General features: G+C 31.6%; 1 protein-coding gene across 1 annotated transcript; it reads left to right on the forward strand.

Annotated features, from left to right (window-relative positions):
• The first annotated feature begins 6,802 nt into the window (after positions 1-6,802).
• LOC126847656 (bis(5'-nucleosyl)-tetraphosphatase [asymmetrical]-like) lies at positions 6,803-7,961 on the forward strand. Its single transcript, XM_050588040.1, has 3 exons — positions 6,803-6,938; positions 7,265-7,380; positions 7,746-7,961. The coding sequence occupies exons 1-3, from the start codon at positions 6,803-6,805 to the stop codon at positions 7,959-7,961; spliced, it is 468 nt and encodes a 155-aa protein (XP_050443997.1).
• Positions 7,962-20,616: the final 12,655 nt, after the last annotated feature.

Genomic DNA, 20,616 nt, shown 5'->3' on the forward strand with positions numbered 1-20,616 from the left:
GGTATAACTTTTACAATTTTTTTTTGTAAAATAGCCAGCAGCTTAGTTGAGGATGATAACTATGAACTTAATATTTGTAATGTTTCATTGGAAAATCGTGTCGATACCACAGTGCGAGCCATCTACTTCCTCTTATAATAATATAATACAACAGCCAAGAAAATTAAAGCTGATCAACGAAAATCCTTTTCAAAACTAGCTAATTAAATTTCTTCGCGATACAAAAAGTAGTGCTTCAGTATTTCTTACCTTATGTTAAAACCCTTAATTATTATCGAAAACTATATTTTTAGTTTCTTGTATTACTATTTTTTAGAAACCTTTCACATCAAATCCCGAAATAGTTTAAAAACAAATGTTAAGCATCCTTCTCCAATCTCCATCGACTTCAACAACAAATCAAAATAATTTGACACGGCCCGCAAGTGCATGTTTCCGTTATTAGCGATTAAATGTGCGCCCGGTCGTGTTACCAACTGTCCACCGTCTCACTGCAGGTGGGGACGATAAACTACTATATCGGCCCTAGCCGGCCGTCGGTGTATGAAGAAGTCCGGGGGGTGTTATTTACAGAGAAACACGGCGGCGATGACCACTGTAGGTAATCCGATAATCAGTTATTAAATTAACACTGATCCGCGATCGCCATCCGCCGTCGTTCCGCGCATTCATTTTTGTTATTTTCAATTAAGTGCAACAAATGCCAGCCATCTCAGGACGAGGATATGGAAGTAGATTCAGCGTAAGCGATCTCACACAAAAAAAGTGATCAAAATCAAAATTATGTATACGGTATACCAAAGGATGATACTTTTTAAGACTGAAAAAGTTTGTATTTTATAGATAACATTTTATTTGTATGATAAATATTTTATTTGAACTGTATATAAAGGTTCCTGTTACTTATTTTTCATCAAAAAGAAAGAGTGATAAATGTGATAAGATATTATTAAGCTTACTCATTTTTACCAAGGTAACATTATTTTACCAAAAAAAGATTTTTTTATAATACATCAAACTAAATAAGATGGTATTTTATACATATAATTTTATTTTTATGATATTTTATTTAAACTACATTTGAAAAGTTCCTATTATTTTTTAAATAAATATTTTGGGCCAAAAATGTTTTTGTGATAATGTGTTATAGTTGATTAGTCCTAATTATTTCAAAACATGCATTTAAATGAAAAAAAACTCATAGAAATAATAAAAATCCACGGACAGACAAATTGCCGTCGCCGCGAGCAGTTGTGTGACTTTAAAAGGCGCGAGCGCATGAAGGTTAATAAAAAAAAATATGACTGGAAAACAAGTTCGAATTCATACACATTCATATTGATGGCTGGTCAAAGACTGATTTATTATTACAATTATCACATCACTAATACCGCCCGATGTGACAGGCATTTGGTATTACCCTACCATTGAATTGCTTAATATATAACAAAATCAGTGCTTTATGTAAATCATTTTTTTTTCGGTAATATATTAACTTATACAAAAAATGTTAAAAAGTTGTGTATAACTAAATGTACGAGTATAAGAAATAAATCCGAGAAAAAGATTACTTTGAGCAGTTTCTTTATTTATTGAAGACTCCAACTTTTCTAATGCAACAATAATGGCTGGATATAGTTCTTTGAACCGCATGACACTTTCATGCTTGTAAACCCAGCGTGTTTCACATAATGCCACTAATGTGCTATGTCTTGTGTCTGGAAAAGTTTCGATAATAGTTGTTCTCAATACTTCACTGCGTTGAGCTGAAGACCGAAAAAATGTTCCAACAGTTTGAATGGTGCCATTACAATTTTTTATTGAGGGCAATGAGCTGGCGTTTGCCAACGCAAGATTGAGTGAGTGAGCACTGCAGTGTACATAGAGAGCCATGGGGAAGTCTTTTCTTATGTATTCTTGAGCACCATGTAAATGACCACTCATAGCAGAGGCACCATCGTAGCCTTGACCAACTAAAAACTGACAATTAATGCTGTTTTTTTGCAAACTGCCCAATATTAAGGTTGCTAGTCCTTTTCCTGTTAGATCAACAGCAGGTGTGAATTCTAGAAAGTCTTCACGAATTTTTTTATCAACTTGGTCATAATAACGCAAACATACAGACATTTGCTCAATCCTTCCAATATCTGTAGTTTCGTCCGCTAACACAGAAAAGCACTCAGCAGCATTGACTCATTGGACAAATTTTGACTTGATAATGTCACCACAAATAGAAATTATCTCATTTTGAATACCAGGACTCGTATATAAAGAATTTTTTGGACCATTGTTTAAATGTTCTTTTAGCAAAATATCACCCGAATCTACACGAAACCGTAAAAGTGCTCGGAAATTTCCGTCATTAAAAGAATTTACGTTCATTACACTTCCAAAATTGTTTGTTCCACGAAGAGCAATTTCTTGCTTACTACAAAGAATTATTGTTTTTATAACAGAAAGTAAAATGTTTCTATTTTGTTCAATCTGTCTAGAATGTTCAATACTCAGTTGTTCAATTATTTTTTTAGATCTTCCTTCATTTACTTTTAAAAAACTATTAGATTTTTCAACACACAATTTATGATATGATGTACTAGCATGTAATTGAAAATCTTGCAAAGCATTTTTCCAATTATCATACTCTTTAGAAACAAGAGCACCTAATTGTTGATGGCCACCTTTACCTCCTTTTTCTCGAGCAAACAAAACGCATGGTGTACAAAATGCTCCTTCAAAAATTTGTGAATAACTTAGCCATGAAAATCGTTTTATCCAAGATAATTGAAACCGTAAATTTCTTTTGGTTTTTACAGGAAATATTTAAGTCGAATGGGGTACCCATGGGTTCTTTAAAAGTTCTTTTTTTTTTAAATCGTCTATTTCTTTATTATGCACATAATTACCAATATCATTTACTCCGGCTGTGGGTGTATTATTGGAAATAGAAGGAGTATCATTATTGCTAACTGAGGGTAGTTCTACATTTTCAGAAGCAGAATTGTCTGTTTTATTTTTTTTGTTTTGGGTAAATGCTGTAATGTTCAATTGCTTTTGAACTCGTTTCATTTTTGTACATGAATCGTCAGCGAATAAATTCTAAAAAAAATTAAAAAAATTAATAAAAAAAAACTTTTTTAAAAACATGCTTTTCTACAAAAAATAGTAAAATAGTAAAAAGTGTACTAGAAAGTAAAAAAAAATGTATTACAAGAACCATTTACCAATCAATTATAGCATATTTTATTTACAATTTCAATTACTTTGAAAACAACCGAAAATTAACTACAATTTTAAATAAAAATATAAATAATAAGATTATTTAAAATTGTAGTTATTTTCGGTTGTTTTCAAAGTAATTGAAATTGTAAAAAAAAAAAAGCTATAATTGATTGGTAAATGGTTCTTGTAATACATTTTTTTTTACTTCCTAATTGTAAAGTGAATTCACTTTTTACTATTTTACTATTTATTGTAGAAAAGCATGTTTTTAAAAAAGTTTTTTTTAATTTTTTTTTTTTTAATTTTTTTTTAGAATTTGCATATTTTATTTATGCTACAATTGATTGGTAAATGGTTCTTGTAATAAAAATACATTTTTACATTTTAGTTCACAATTCACTATTTTAATAATTTTTTTTTAGAAAAGCATGTTTTTAAAAAAGATTTTTCACAAAATAAAAAACCAAACAAAAAATAAATAAATTATGATATTATTCTAATAACAAAACTACAATTATTAAGTAGAAAATAGTAGTAAAAATACTTACTGGTTTTGAATCAATACGTTTTAATATTGTTCCGTGAACGGCGATGTAAGGAGTCCAAAATACAAATAAAAAAATTTGACACGTTGAGGTCGACGCGTAGTCGATAAATGTCAGAATATAATTGTATATATACGGGCCAATTTTTATCTCGGTTATAAAGATCACTGTGGTTTTTTTCGTTGGAATCTCTACTTTACAATAATACAATGGTATTTTTGGATATTTTGTTTTGACTTTTTTAGCAGGTTGAAATAATTAATAACAGATCATTCCAGTAAACCAGCGGTTCCCAAACTGTGAGGTGCGCTTCCCTAGGGAGGCCCAAGCACACAGGGGAGGCGCGAGCTAAATATTGATATATTTAGATCAACGATAATTTCAAAAAGATAACATACTAGTACGAGTAATTACAAATTAATTTATTCATGGGAGGCGCGATTATTTTATTTTATTTTTAGGGATGCGTGAACCAAACAAGTTTGAGAACCGCTGCAGTAAACGATTACGGTGTCCTGTCGTTGTCGCCGACGCTGATAATGACTATTATTTTTGTGTATATATATATACACACAAACACACACACACACACACATATATATATATATATATATATCGAAATTCGAAAAAACTAAAATTCATTGGCGTGTCCATAAGCCTAAGCAGGCGTTCACGATAATATAACGTATTTATTATTATTTAATTATATTTTAGGCTTTAAAGTTAAAAGAAAACGTACATCAAAATATTTTTCTTTTTTTTACATAATTTTCAGGAATACATACATATCTTAAACAAAATGGTAAAAAAGACATAAAGGAAAGGTAATACAAATATGTTTCGATGAATTTTCGGAGGGGTTTGAACCCGGAACCCCCCCCCCCTGAATACGGCCATGCCCACAAGAGGTGTTTGGCGTTGAAATCTCCCCCGGCGATAAATGTACGCCCTAATGAGAATAAGAACTGGTCTAAATGGAGCTGAGATATACATGGCCGGGGAGGACAGTATACTGCTGAAAAAGTTATAGGAATATGATTTATTGAAATAGAGACACTGAATTTAATGTTAAAAAAACCATTGAAAAAAAAAAAATCAAAACAATTCGCCAATAATTTTATTAATTATAAATAGACATGTAAAAGTGATAATGTTTAAAACTTAGTGTAAGCTAATGATTTCAAAAGTAGTATTTTTTTACATGATTTTCTTTAGCTCGCTAACACGTACGTACGTACATTTGTACGGGTATTTTTCAAATCTTGCAAAATTAATTTAACCCACTTTCCAATGTCGTATAGGGCTGAAACTTGGCACAGACACTCATCTTATATGACAATACAATATCCTGTAATCATATTGGGACCGGAAATCCAGGTCGCCCTACACAGGGTCAAATGTGAGGGTTATTTCACTAAAATTTCTTTTTGACATTTTCATGTCTTAGCTCTGGCATATAACCGAAAAAGCGTTACTAAAAAGCGTTGCCAAAAAGCGTTACCTAAAAAGAAATGGGGATGACGATGACGTTGGGGGTGGGAGACAGGGGGCAGGAGATAGGGGTGAGAAATTAGGGAGTAGGGATAGGGTGAGAGATAGGGGCGGGAGGTAGTGGGTAGGGGATAGGGGTAAGATATAGTAGATAAGAGATATGTTGTACGTTCAACGTTCAAATTAGAACTAAATAATAAATTCAAAATAGTTAAATTCTCTATGTCAAGTTACTTTTGGCCAGATAATAAACACTACAATTTCAGCCAGAAACATGATTGTACATAATTTTTTAATCTCCTTGGCTTATGCTGGAAGGTCCATGTAATTTTTTTTTTTTTAATTATAATTCCACAACTAATCTATATGTATTCGGTACTTCAACGAGACATGAAAATGCTCTTTCGTGATTGCAGACTCGGCTGATAAACTTTTTTCATTTTTTTCCAAATCTTCAAAATTAATTTAGTTATCTATTCAGCAATTATTAAATATTTTTAATAGAACTAAAAAGTAAAAAAATTAAATTAAAAAAAAACTTAAAAGAAAAAATGCTTTTCTAAAAAAAAAAAATAGTAAAAAGTAAAAAATAATTTTATTACAAGAACAATTTACCAATCAATTGTAGCATATTTGATTTAAAATGTTATTTACTCTGAAAGCAACCGAAAATTAACTAAAATTTTAAATAATATTAAAAATCTTTAAATTTTGAATAAAACGAAAAGCGTGGGCTCTAATCAACAAAGTCCCTATTAAATTTATCAAATAATGTTTTATATTGTAAGTTCTTTTGTAATTTAAATTTAGTTTAATATTTGTGTGTGACACATACATTTCATAATACTTAAATTAATGAATTTGGACTTTGTTGAATAGGGCCCACGCTTTTCTTTTTAGTAAAAAATTAAAGATGTTTAACATTATTTACAATTTTAGTTAATTTTGGGTTGTTTTCAAAGTAATTGACATTTTAAATCAAATATGCTACAATTGATTGGTAAATTGTTCTTGTAATAAAATTATTTTTTACTTTTTAGTTCACTTTTTACTATTTTTTTTTTTTTAGAAAAGCATGTTTTTATTTACGATAGAATTGTTTGTTACATTAAATGTCATGGAAAAAGCCATAGACCCCAATATCGAAGTACCTATACCTATATAATAATACTAACATTATTTATATTAGAATTATTCGGCATTGCTGCTGTTCTTAGAACCTAACCAGTCTACCTGTTAACTTGGAGGAACCTTATAATTATCAATTTATAAACAACCCGTCGATAAGCATGATATTTTTTAACCTGTAGAATTCGATTGACTGGGACTTTCCAAATATATTGTAATATCCAATTACATACTAGTATACAATACATACTTGACCGTATAGCTGTACATTTTGTATTGTCTGGATAAAACTTAGTGTTAGCCTATAAATTTGTTCTTGATTGTCACGTTGCCAGCCTACACAAACGTAATAAAAAACAAATGTACATCGCTACGTACATTTGTTTACTGCTACAACACTTACATTAAATTCTTACACCATGTCCACCACAATAAGTTCGGTAAGCCAAGCCGGTTTGTTTTTGTTTCGTAGACTTTCGGCGAATGCCGTCGAATTTCTGTTGTTGCAGACAAACGACGTGACACCATCAGCAAGATACTGGGTTCCTCCAAAAGGTGATTAACATAGAACGATTCTTAATAATTTTTAATGATAATATTCACACCAAACGGTCGGCTACTTTTATACATACGGTTTTTGAACCTCAATATGACAAATTAATATTGACTATTTTTATTTGTTTATGCAAAATCTCAATAAAAAAAAATTAATGTTGACTGCCATGTGCGGTGGACTGACCCTAGTAACTTTTATCGTGAATGTTATCATAACCCTACGGAGCGTAAAAAAAACGTAAAAGCTTTTAGGGTTTGATAACTCCACAAAGTAATAGTCAAATATTTTTAGCGTTGCAGTCACTTTTTAATATTATTGTCTGCAGGTTGTTTGAAAACAGACGAATGTCCTATCGAAGGGGCTCTTAGAATAACTGAAAAACTGACTGGATTGACAAGGTGTGACATTGACACTTACAAGAAGTATAAGTACATGGTCAGAGTAAGTGTACTGGAAATGTACTTTAGATAGTTTTAGCCGTTCAAACATTAGTTTAATATACAATAGTTGAATAAAATACATTTTAGAAATGCCTAGATATATAGAGAATTTCGACAGTTAAGGTTTAAATGATTATTTAAAGTAAATACTAAAGTATACCAAATTATTTTTAATACTAGAGAAATATTTATGTACAATTACTTCTTTAAGATTGAGACTATATTATTAAGTTATTGTAAGTAACTAAGTTAGTTAAAAAAAAAACTCGCTAAGACAGATTTTTTTAAATAGTTAATTATCAGTTTTATCTATAAGTACATGCAGCTAATTCTAACATGTTTCCTATGTGCAATGTGCGTAAACAGTACAATCACGGTCTCGAATGGAACGACATCGAGTACTACTTGGCACACGTGCATAACAACAACAAGGAAATTGAGACCTCCAGATGCCATTGCGACCACAAGTGGATGAACTTGGCTTGCGCGTGCAACAATATGAAGTACATTCAGCTGAAACATATGGCCAAATGTTACCAGGAAATAATAACCAATAACAAATTGGGATCATACACCATATAATGAACTCAACTAAATTATAATAAAGTGCATACTAAAACGGAATTACTTGTGTGTGTTTATAAAAACTTGTATATGACCTGACGACCTTTTATGTCGTAATAATTGTTAACTAATATAAATTGAATATTTTTTCAAATGTATTAAAAACCTATACCATAGATATTTGTGCAAGAGAAGGACGACCTGTTTCCAGATTGTCCGTGTGAACATTCTACCACATCCGTGTCGATGCCAATATAAACAGCAGCACTTTACCACCAGTTGGCAGATTTTTTAGTTCGAAGTCCTATTAACATCACCACGATGAGGGGAGATGTATTTTGGCTTGTGTTAATCCTACATCACCATCATGACGAACAAACCAGCATCATTCTATGTTCTAAAATTGTTTACATTAATTGTGTATTAAACTTAAAATATAAATAGACTTTATTTTGACTTCTTTACATATAAAATAAACACCTTCGACCACTCTTGTAAACAAAGGCCTAGGACAGGTCTACCCCTAATGGACACCACATAATAGCGGACATTTTTTTGACAAATTAAATTCTCAATCAAATTCGCATATGAAATGGAAAGAGATGGGAAACTACTATTCTTAGATCCATTATTTAAAAGAGTAGATAATAAAATAAAATATGAAATCTATAGAAAATAAACACACACACCTTCAGGTATACTTCAAATTACTCCTGACAGCACAAATTTACATCATTTAACTGTATAATGTTTTCCGTATTGGTAAATATTCCTATGAATGAACCTGATTTAAAAAAAGAAGCTATTATTATTAATAAAATAGCCATATTTAACAACTATGATAAAAATGTTGTTTTAAAATAATCAAACAAACATAAATGGTCAAAAGAAATCAGAACAATAAGCACATTGGAACAAGAAAATAAACAAAATACAAAAGGATCAGTTATGTTACATTTCCCAGGAATTTCAAATAATATGTCAATTTTTTTTTTTTTAATACGGAATACAGTTAGTCTCATCAATAAAAACAATTTTCAGGACCTTTTAGGAAATACAAAGGACAAAATAAGTGAACAAGAAAAGTCGGAAATTTATCAAATTAAATGTAATGATTGGTCTAAATGTTATGTAGGATAAAACAGAAGAAATATTGGCGTACAGTTAAAGAGCACAGAAATATTAAAAATCAAAAAGAAACAAGTCACTAAACTAATTAGTGATAACGCATTGTTACTATTTTGTAGGCTTCACACGATAACGAGAGTACCTTATAATATATAATATATTATACCTAGTATAATATAGATATCTGTGATGGCCACACTCTCTCTATCAAGGCTCTCTAATCTAAGTTATTTTAAATAGCATTGTTTAATAACAATATTATTATTTTATCAGTTATTGCATTTAGGTAGTAAATTATTTTCGTTCATACAATTTTTATTTATTTATAAATACGAAATGCCGTTGTAAAAATCTGTGGCAATTAAATTTATAATTAACCAACTCGTATGCTTAATGAGTAATGACGTTTATTACTTTAAGTAATAAATAATTATACAAAAGTAATAACTGTAAGGTACAAAAATATATTACATATATATTATAAAGTGCACACAAGAGAACAACTTCGCTAACGGAAATCCGAAACTCAACTGTGTCGAGGGCGAAGCCGCTTCAGACTTATATACCATCCCGGGTTCTCTAGAACGTCCGACCGCCACAAATCTATATCAAAGTGAATGTTTAGGTAACAACATAATAATGCCTAGAAATGTAAAGCAAACTAGTTGCTGAACATGCACTTGGTACCAATCATAATATAAATCCCGTTAAATTATTAAAAACTGTGAAAAACTATCAGGTATTAAATTTAAGGGAAGCTATAGACGTGTCAAAAAATAAGGGAAGTTTTTTAAATTGTGTCTAAAGCCTGTTACAATTTCTTTAATTATAACCTGTAAAAATACATATTAACGATGAGTTCTGTCCTCCTCTAGAACGCTTCCTTTCCATTCCCCACCGAAATGACGTTCGGCTCACGAAAACTAAACGTTGACAACAGCCCTACCAGTGGCAAATTGCCATTAGTGGGTATCAACATAATTGGCGAGCTTTTTGAAATATTTAAATGTATATATTTTATTATTTTGTCTCGTGCACTACGTTACGTGTTATGAATATGGCAATTAAAAACAATTAATAAAAATATATTTAGTGTGTATATTTTATCATAACAGCTGACTCTATCCAACAGCTGACAACAACAATAATACGTACATTACGGAGAACCACTGGCATCGACAATATTTGGCCGCAGCCCATCGGCCCTGAACGTTCAGTTTTCGTGAGCTGGTCTATAGGTACTATATCATCGGAAGATTACATCTACGTCGAATAACAATTTAACTTATACCAGTAAAGAAGAAATTTCTAACTCTTGCTCATTATTTTTCTACAAAAAATATTGTACACACAAATTGTGTGGTGTGTTTAAACAACCGACTACTCAGCAATATAAACCGGATAATTTTAATTTGTTCACTATTGTTTTTAATGCGTGTGTCTTGAACTTAAATTATATTTATAAAGAATTGGATTGCTTAAATGTAAAAAAATGTGCTGGCCCAGATAAAATATCAACTATACTTTTTACTAAATGTAAATGTATCCTAGCTATTCCCTTACTACTCCTATTTTATAAGTCTTTATCATCAGGTATCTTTCTAGATCAATGAAAGGTAGCTAGGTATCACCAATTTCCAAGGGCAATGATATCAGCCAAATAACAAACTATCATCTAATTTCAATAATTCCAGAAATATTCAAAAGTATTCTGTCTAAAATAATTATCCCATTATTTAAAAAAAACAGTGTTGCAGATGAACAACACGGCTTAATAACTGGTAGATCTATATTCTACAGCCACTAATCTTCTAGTATTCCAACATTATATCTTGGGTGCATTAAAATCTGGCCACCAGGTTGACGTTGTGTTAACGTATTTTTCAAAAGGGTTTGACACAATCGACCATAATATTCTTGCTGTTAAATTACATTGTCTAGGTTTTCAAAACCATTTTTTTTCATGATTATTCTCTTTTATATCAAATAGGAAGCAATTTGTTAAATAAAAAAGGCTTGTTCATGTTATTTTAAAGTGACCTCTGGGTTCCTCAGAGATATCATATTGCGCCGCTCTTATTTAATTTATTCATAAATGATATCAAATTTCCCAATTCACAAATGTTATTTGTAAAATTTTTAGATGACTATTCCAAGTTTATTAAGAAAAAAATAAGAGATCTGTAATAGTTAATTTTTTTATCCTGTTCGTTAATAGTAATATCTACAAATATATGATCTTTCTTGATCGCATTAAGCTTTAATCCCACTGTATCTACTTACTGGCTACTCTAGTTTTCCAAATTTTCGTTATGTCAATGTTGCTTGGACACAATACTGTATTATTTAACAAGCATTGGTTGAATTTAGATTTCGATTTCGTTCAGTTTTTGCCTATTTTTTACACACAACTATGGCTAACATGTTTGTCGTTAAATTTGTTATAGTCCTAACTTGTTTCCAGACGTTTAACCATCGTCAAATTTATGGTTTTCAGTACGAAATAATGCCTGAGCTCCAAGGTAAAAAAAAACCCTTAACCACCATATTTGCTGAACTATTAATTATGCCAGTCAATTACATATCAGTAATTATTATTGTATTTAAAACGTGTAGGACTCGCAGATGACCAAGACTCTGCTGTGAACCAAATGGCTATCGACTTGGATAGACCAAAAATGTCGGTCGATTCAGCTCCACGGTCTCAGGATTTAAGAGGTGATAACGCGGTATCGTCTTACGTGACGATGAAGACTCGTGCTCAGGAAAGCGCAACAGCCACGGAGTACCATTTGGTTTTTGAAAACGGCATGGTGCGCGTTTACAACGAAAAAGACGCATTCCGATTAAAGCACAAGAAAACCATCGAGGGATCTAGTTGAGTTGTTTAAGAAGGCCTCAACCAATGTTATATCATACAAAAGCAACTAGATTAGATTAATCGAGAAACCAGCCGTCGTTTCATCAGTAGCTTTGTATGTTTACAATAGTATAAGTTTTTGCATTATTTTTCTAAAAAAAATTAGTTTTTACTTCATTTTACCGGCATTTGCTCCACCTCATGATTTTTTCCTTTACTGTTATTTAGATACCAGTTATTCTTTCACATTCACAATATAATATTTAGTTTAATGCAAACATGCTTGTATCATCGCTACATGTATATTTCTGAGAAATAGTTTTAAAATTTAAATCTAGCGCATAAAATGGTGTGAATATTAGTATTTTATTTTTAAAAAATGGGACTGGGACATTATCATGAGTCGGTATGATGTGCAAATTAATGACTGTGTCAATAATTAATATAAAGAAATGTCTCCTCTTCACGGAATAATATTGAAGCATGGATATGTTTTTGAGCTGCAACGGGGTTTCAACATTTCCGTCGACCCATTATTTAGTTCCCATCCAAAATGCTGACGATGACGCAAATCTTCTTTGTTTAAAAAAGCTATATCCATGTTAATAAATTAACAGCCGAGTGGAAAAAAGATAATATTCCGCAACGCCCAACTTTTGGATAATTAAAGAAAACTGTATATTTCTTATATAATTTATCCTTTTTCCACTCAGCTGGTAAAATAGTTATTGACATTAATTAATTTAATTCATAGGTACAAAGTAAAGCATTTTTTTGTGCGTTTTTCATTGTTATTATATATCTAGCAAACATTTTTCAGGTTTTGTTGTAAGTGAATATATTATGTTTCAACTTCTAGTTGAGTTTTTGTTATCATAATCCAAAGCGATCAGACCAACTCCTTATTCTTGTTATTGATTCTATGGCTATAAGTTAAAACATATTCGTATTCATTCCGTTATTCCGAGGGAATGAAAGAGGGCAATTATTGCCTAAACGAACAGTAATGTGAATATGGTATCGTATTTTATTGACTATTGACAATAAGTACAGTTTTGATTGCATTTAAAATTGGCCCTAAAACGATGTTTACTAATACGCATGTTGGTACCAGCGAGTAACAAATTTTGGGTTCTTACGTCTTCTCGGTTAGCATTGAAAATAATAGTATTTCAATGGTGCATTCTCATGGGGCTTATCGGCTTAACTATAAAATAAATTCTTACAAGTTAAGTCCACAAAAAACGAAGCAAATTGCAGAGAATAAACCTCAATAGACATTTCTTCCAATGACCGACTTCAAAAGAGCGGAATGCAAACAACATCAGCAATAACAAAAAGTGAGATCATAAGCACAGCAGCTGATCAACACGCTGTGTGACAACCAAAGTCAATTTAAAAAATGCGCGGCATTGTGGTTTAAATTACATGGCGCAAACAGATATCAAAATGTTAAAAAAAAATCTGTATTTATTATTAATAATTACTATAATCTCCATCAAATTATAAATTCCCTCCCAAAATCGTTTAAATGTGGTAACACGTATTTCCTTACTTTATTCCGTGTAGTCGGTATGCTCAGCGAACTGTTATAGTTTTTCCAATTTGAAATGCCAACCTAGTACTAGTTGTATATAAAGGTTTCGACACCCAAACAAAACGAATATATTTTATTTTTAAAAACAAATTATCTTCTGCAACTTCAGAGTACAGTGTTATCGTGTACTCTATGTACATACACATCGTCCAGTATTTGCACTTATTTTTCTGTGTTTGTAATTATTTATCAACATTTAATCATTCATCATGCATAGTTCTATAGATGACGAATAAGGTAACGAAATAGACGTAGGCCCATCGCCAATTATGAGGAATTAAAGGGGAAAAGTGAGTATTAATTTATACAAATAATATTTTTTTAAATAATGTATAAATAAATTAAGGATTGAAAACATTTTTTTCTTTTTCATGTTTTATACAATTTCGTTGTCCAGCCATCAATATTATAATCTATTTGCTTAAAAAAAAATGTCGGACTCCTTTCATCTGATGAAACAATTGAATTTTCGGTTCAGTAAGCAAGGTCGACACATTGTTCTGGCGGAAAGAAATGAAATATTTCTGTGGCCCCGGCGGTATTGGAATAGTACCAAAAATTACCGCAAGGAGGCTGATATATCTATTTTCTTAACGAGATATGGATAAACGCTGGGGATTGTATGTCCAAAACTTGGGTCTACACGACAATAACATCTTACCGGGACGCATTTCTGACAACAGGTTCTGCGAATTTGCGGAAAAAGAGAAACGACTCATTGTATCATATCGGTTCCGAAGACGGTATTGTTCCCAGTAGGCTCTTATGTTTTGAGTCCAAAAAAAATGTACGCGACTACCACAACGAAATGAACGGTGAGATATTTCGTGAATGGGAGGAGAGTATTTTACCACTATTAAAACCAAACTCTTGTCATTGTTCCATGATAATTCGTCCTACCACTCGGTAAAGAACAGTATAGTTTAAGACTACCGTTATACTATTGCAAGCTAAATCCGATTGAACTAGCTTAGTCATCGGTAAAGAGCTACGTACGTTTGAAGACACGGCGTAAAAACTTTCAGATGTAAACAATTTTTTAAAAACCTTTGTAAATATGAAATTTGTAAATTTTGTAATTATGATGTATTTAATAATTGTAAAAATGAGCCGTAAACACTAGCTACGTGTCGCGATTATGTAATATGTTTTGCTTTTTTATATTGTTTTTATTACCATCTGTAAACACACCGGCGGCCGTTGATTGCAACGAGTATCGGTAGCCAATCTCAAAGCAATGGTCCGACCGTGCGAACGGATCAGTATGCAGGAGCTTTCGCGTGTGTAAGTATAAACTTATTGGAGTAAAAAAATAATTACTAGAGACAACATCACTTTTTATAATTTGAACTTAAAAATGTCTAGTATTATAATATAAATTTAAATTAAACATAGTTTTTATCTGGGATTTATCCAGTTTGGTCGTACTTGCGTTCTTTTATTTTGTTATCTAACTTAACGTGTCATTCGCGCGGTAGCATTCGCTGATTACACACGTGTATTTACGCTCCGTCTCTTTCTTACGCTATAATCATATTATGTTTAATTGTAAAAATGTAACAGTTATGTCCCGCAGATTGTTTATTCACATTGTGTAAAATTGTACAAAAACAAAAACGTAAGTTTAAAAAAATAAATATAAATATTATATTATTCAAACCGTTTATAAAAGTAAAGCAGTGCCGTGTCGGTTTTCCACACGTCATTGTCTGCGGTGCTTATCTCGTTGGGCCGTCGCACGACGGCCACTTATCTAAATTACCGTCTCCGTCATGTCTAAAACTGCTAACAAAGTCGATAATCAAGTTAACCGTAATAATAACACAAATAATCAGCTCTCACCGATTGTTTTGAATAATACTGTCGATGGCTGGCAAAAGATTGCCAATAAAAGACATCATTCTACTTCTTCAAATTCAAATCCTGGTTCGCCTCGCCCAACCACTTCTAGTAAAAAAAGTATTTAACTATTTCACTCTACAAACCGCTATGAAATACTTGATGATGAAAACGATGTTGAAATCACACAAAATGAGGACCCCCCTGAGAATAGTTCGGAACAACCAATCAAAATCCCTCCCCCTGTGTTCATAAAAGGTGTGGAAAACATCACTGATCTATGTACGGTTCTTATTGAATTGATAGGAGTGGACAATTTCATATATAAATCATCAGTAGATCGCCTTAAAATTCAAACGAAAAATCCAGAGTCGTATAGAACACTAGTCCGGTTTCAAAAGAACAAAAAGCGGAATTTCACACCTTCCAGTTAAAAGGAGACAAGTCTTACGCGTTGTGATCCGTAATTTACATCCTACTACTTCGGCGGAAACAATGAAAAATGAGCTCGAAATTCGACTTTTTGAGGTTAGGCAAGTAACCAACGTTCTTCATAAAATTGGTAAAATCCCTTACCACTCTTTTTTGTTGACTTAGAGCCAACTGATAAATCGAAAGAAATCCATGACTTATCCTCTTTATTACACACAAAGAATTAAGTTGAAGAGTCGTACAAACCCAAAACGATAAGCCAATGTATAAATTGTCAAGAGTATGGGCATACAAAAGCCTACTGTGGTTACCCGCCGAGATGCGTACGCTGTGGAGCCAATCATATGTCGTCTAACTGCTCAAAGCCTCGTGATCAACCTCCAAAATGCGCACTATGCTCAAGTAGCCACCCAGCCAAATACAAAGGATGCTCAGTATACAAAGAAATTCAACAACGAAAAAAATCTACACATAAAAGTAACTTTTTATATGACAATCTTAATAATAAGAATTTTAATGTACAACAAGACAACCACTCATTAAAGGATTTCCCTAATATTAACCACACATCTCCAAAACAGACATATGCTCAAACGACTTCCAATAATACTAATAACCAAATTCCTCCACCTTCTTTAGATATAAATAAAGTCATGTCATCTTTCCTTGAAGACCTTAAGTCTCTAATCTATACCCTTATATCTCTCCTAACAAAAGTTATCTCCAGTTTGCTCGATAAGAAAACAGTCGACAGTCATTCTCTTACAAACAATTCATTACTAATCCTCCAGCTTAATGCTAATGACTTAAAAAACCACATTAATGAACTACAAACTGTCCTTCATACTAAACGCATAGACATTGCACTTATAACAGAAACTCATTTTACGGAATACTCAAATTTTTTCATCCCTGGTTATACATTATTAAAATGCAACCATTTAGACAATACTGCTCATGGAGGAGTAGCTTTTTTTATTAAATCTTTTATTTCATTCCTACCTCTTCCCAATTACTCCCAAGACTATATACAATCCTGTTCCATATCCTTAAAACTTAAAAATACATCATATACTATTGCTGCATTATGCTCTCCTCCTAAACATAAGGTCACGAACATGTTATTCAACGACTATTTTAACACTTTTAAAGATAATTTTATTGTCGGTGGTGACTTCAATACCAAATATCAAATTTGGGGCTGTCGCTCAAATAACCCCCGTGGTCTTGTTCTACATGATTTTGTATCATTAAAAAAATTAAATATTCTTGCTCCTCCTGGTCCAACATATTGGCCTTCGTCCCTTTGTAAAAATCCAGACATACTTGACATTTTTGTAGCAAACTACCGAACAAGTTAAATTACACTATAGACAATATCCTCGAGCTCAACTCTGATCATTCATCAGTCTTACTTACCATTAATTCAACTCCTCAAACTCATCAAAGTCATCCCAAGTTATTTCAAGTAAACACAGATCGATATATGTTTCATAATCTTGTTAATCAGAAAATTAAACTAAGCACAAAACTTAAAACTACTGAGGACATAGATAAGGCTGTAAATAATCTCACTAATATCATTCAAATAGCTGCCTGGACGGCTACTGATGACATAACACTATCCCAAAACAAAACAATTGTTTTACCAGAGCAAATAAGGATATTAATATCTGACAAACGTAGAGCTAGAGCTTTATTCCAACGCACTAGACTTCCATCACATAAACACTTATATAATAAGTTAGCAAATAAACTTAAAAAAATGCTTGCTCAACACAAAACCAATTCCTATAAAAATTACTTATCTAACTTAACGTCTAAGGATGGTAGCCTATGGAGAGCTACCAAACAAGCTCTTAGATATAAAATAGCTAATCTCCCAATTAAAAAAACTGACGGCAGTCTAGCTATCACTGACTTGGAAAAGGCAGAGTTATTCAAAGAACATCTAGCTGATACTTTTAAACCTCATCCGAATATACACTCACCTGAAACGACTAGTTCTGTAATGACATACCTCGACGCACCATTACCACTCTATCTTCCAGTCAAATGCTTTACACCAAATGTAAAATTCACAATTGCTAGATATCCTTCCAACAAATCCCCTGGTTTTGACCTTATAATGGCTGAGGTTGCAAAATGCCTTCCAAAAAAAGATATTATCCACTTAACCCATATATTTAATGCAGTCATTAGACTCTCGTATTTCCCTCTATTATGGAAATTCTCGACTATTATATTAGTTCCTAAACCCAACAAACCCCCTGATCTGCCAACATCCTTCAGACCAATAAGTCTTTTACCGATCTTTGCAAAATTTTTTGAAAAATTATTAATTAAAAGAATATTTTCCTGTCTCTCTGTCAATGACATACTGCCTAAATCTCAATTTGGTTTTAGAGCTTCTCACTCCACTATACATCAAGTCCATAGAGTAGTAGACGCAATATCGTACTCGCTTGAAAAAAAATTTTACTGCACAAGTGTGTTTCTTGATATTTCGCAGGCCTTTGATAGGGTATGGTATGACGGCCTCCTATATAAATTTAAAAAAATTTTGCATCCCACTTATTACCTGTTTTTCAAATCTTATTTAACAGATCGTTTTTTCCAAATCCGTCATGGTTCTTCAGTATCTGATATAGCCTCTATAAAAGCGGGAGTTCCACAAGGAGGTATTCTATCTCCAGTCCTATTCAATATCTATACCTCAGACCAACCCACAACTCCTAACACAATTGTTGCAGATTATGCTGATGACAAAGCCATTTTGTCCTGTAACTCTGACCCACAGATTGCATCCGTCAATTTGTAAAATCATTTTCATTTAATGGAAGACTGGTACACAAAATGGCGTTTTAAAATTAATCAATTAAAATCAGTTCATACTACCTTTACTCTAAGACTTCTCACTTGTCCTGGTGTCTCCCTATACGGAGTACAAATCCCCTCTTCCTCTGTCAAGTATCTCGGTCTCACACTAGATAAACGACTCACATGGGCTCAGCACATTAAAGTTAAACGTTTGTCTCTAAATAGCCGTCTGCGGTTACTCAAATCATTAATCGTAAACAATCAATTTACAGATATTAATACAAAACTTCTAATTTATAAAAACCTTTTAAAACCCATATAAACTTACTGCCTTCAGCTATAAGGCAATACTAAAAAATCCAATACCAATAAAATTCAATGCTTTCAAAATATTGTCTTAAGAAAATTAATCAATGCACCTCCTTATATCTCTACTTATACACTCCATAACGACCTTAACTTAAAAACAGTCCATGAAGAAGCTATCTCCTACTATAAAAGATTCCACATTAAACTTTCATTGAACGATTTTAATTCAAGTGGTCTCTTTTATAATATACTTAAACAATTTTTTTTTTAAATTTTAAGTACTTAAAAATTGAAAAACAAATTCAATATTTTATGAATTTAATTATATTTTTTTACTAACTTAAGGTTAAAATTTCAAAACATTATTTTTTATTCCAATACATCACTCTATCCTTTGATTCATAACTTTTTTTGAAATTTTTTTTTTATGGCGTACAAGTAACTTCAAAGTTTGGCATTTTACTAAAAAGTGATATTTTAAAAAGCCTATAACTTTTTATGTCATAAACCAAAAGTTCTGAAATGTATACAGCACTTACTTATACATATGTATGTAGAACATTTGGTATAAGTTTTGTAATGGAGACATTTTTTTACTAGGAGCTGTAAGACTCAAATTTCGTATTGTAGGATGTCCTACAAAATATGTAATATATTTTGTTATGTCGTTGTAGTGCCTATTATTAGATTTAACATAAAAAGTCATCATAATAACAGTAATATTAGATATGCTGTGTGCCTACAAATAAATTTGCGTTGATTATCGTTGTTGGTCTTGTAGTAATTAATATTAACCAGTGTGTATCTAATAGTACACACATTTTAGTAAATGGGGTTATAATATTTTATATCAATGGTCTAGTACATATTTTTATCTGTATGGTATATTATTAGTCGTGTTTGTATAATCAATGACAAAGACGCTGTAAGAGCACCGCTTGCATTAGGAATACTGACTACTTATTTAGTTTTTTATTAATAATTAAATTATTATTGGTAGGTACTTAAATTTTTTTTTAAAAATTGAGTGTTCTGTCGGGATTATTCGAAAAGAAGAGTATCATAATAAAGAGGTTTAGCAACAGCGCTGTAAATCAAATATTATTTATGATTAAAAATTTGTCTGATGAAGACCAGCAAGTAATTGGCGAGAGTAAGAATAAATTCTGAGTGTTTAACAACAATATGTGAGTATCAAAAAACAAAATATTTATAAAAATGTTATTCAAATTTTGGTAGAACATGTTGTAATTCCATTTAAAAATCATAAAAAATATAAACATAAAGACCTCAGTTAAATTAAGTTTGAAATTATCCATAGATATTTTGATCTAAAATTAAAGCCAGGCATGGCATTATATAAAACATGTTCGAAACTGTTAAATTATTTTACCGATAATCTTGATATTAGTGTTGAGCATAGTCTTATGAACCAGTAGAAGAAAATAAATATTGAAGCCGTAAATTATGTATACAGTAATTTAGGAATTACTTCTAAATGTCAACCTCTTCTTATTGAAAAATAAGTACAAATAATAAGTACTACATACAAATTTTACAATAAACTTTTTATTTTTATGGCATTACATCTACTTCCAAAAAAAACGTTGACTGTGAATCTTGGTGGGAAATAATTTTAAATAAAAATCAGTGTAACCAGTCAATGCATCGTGAAAAATTCCATAAGA

This window comes from Adelges cooleyi, unplaced genomic scaffold, assembly GCF_023614345.1.
Source record: "Adelges cooleyi isolate 19-005CV unplaced genomic scaffold, UGA_ACOO_1.1 ACOO_flye_CR_arks_rails_tigmint_CR_PRNA_115, whole genome shotgun sequence".
Taxonomy (NCBI): domain Eukaryota; kingdom Metazoa; phylum Arthropoda; class Insecta; order Hemiptera; family Adelgidae; genus Adelges; species Adelges cooleyi.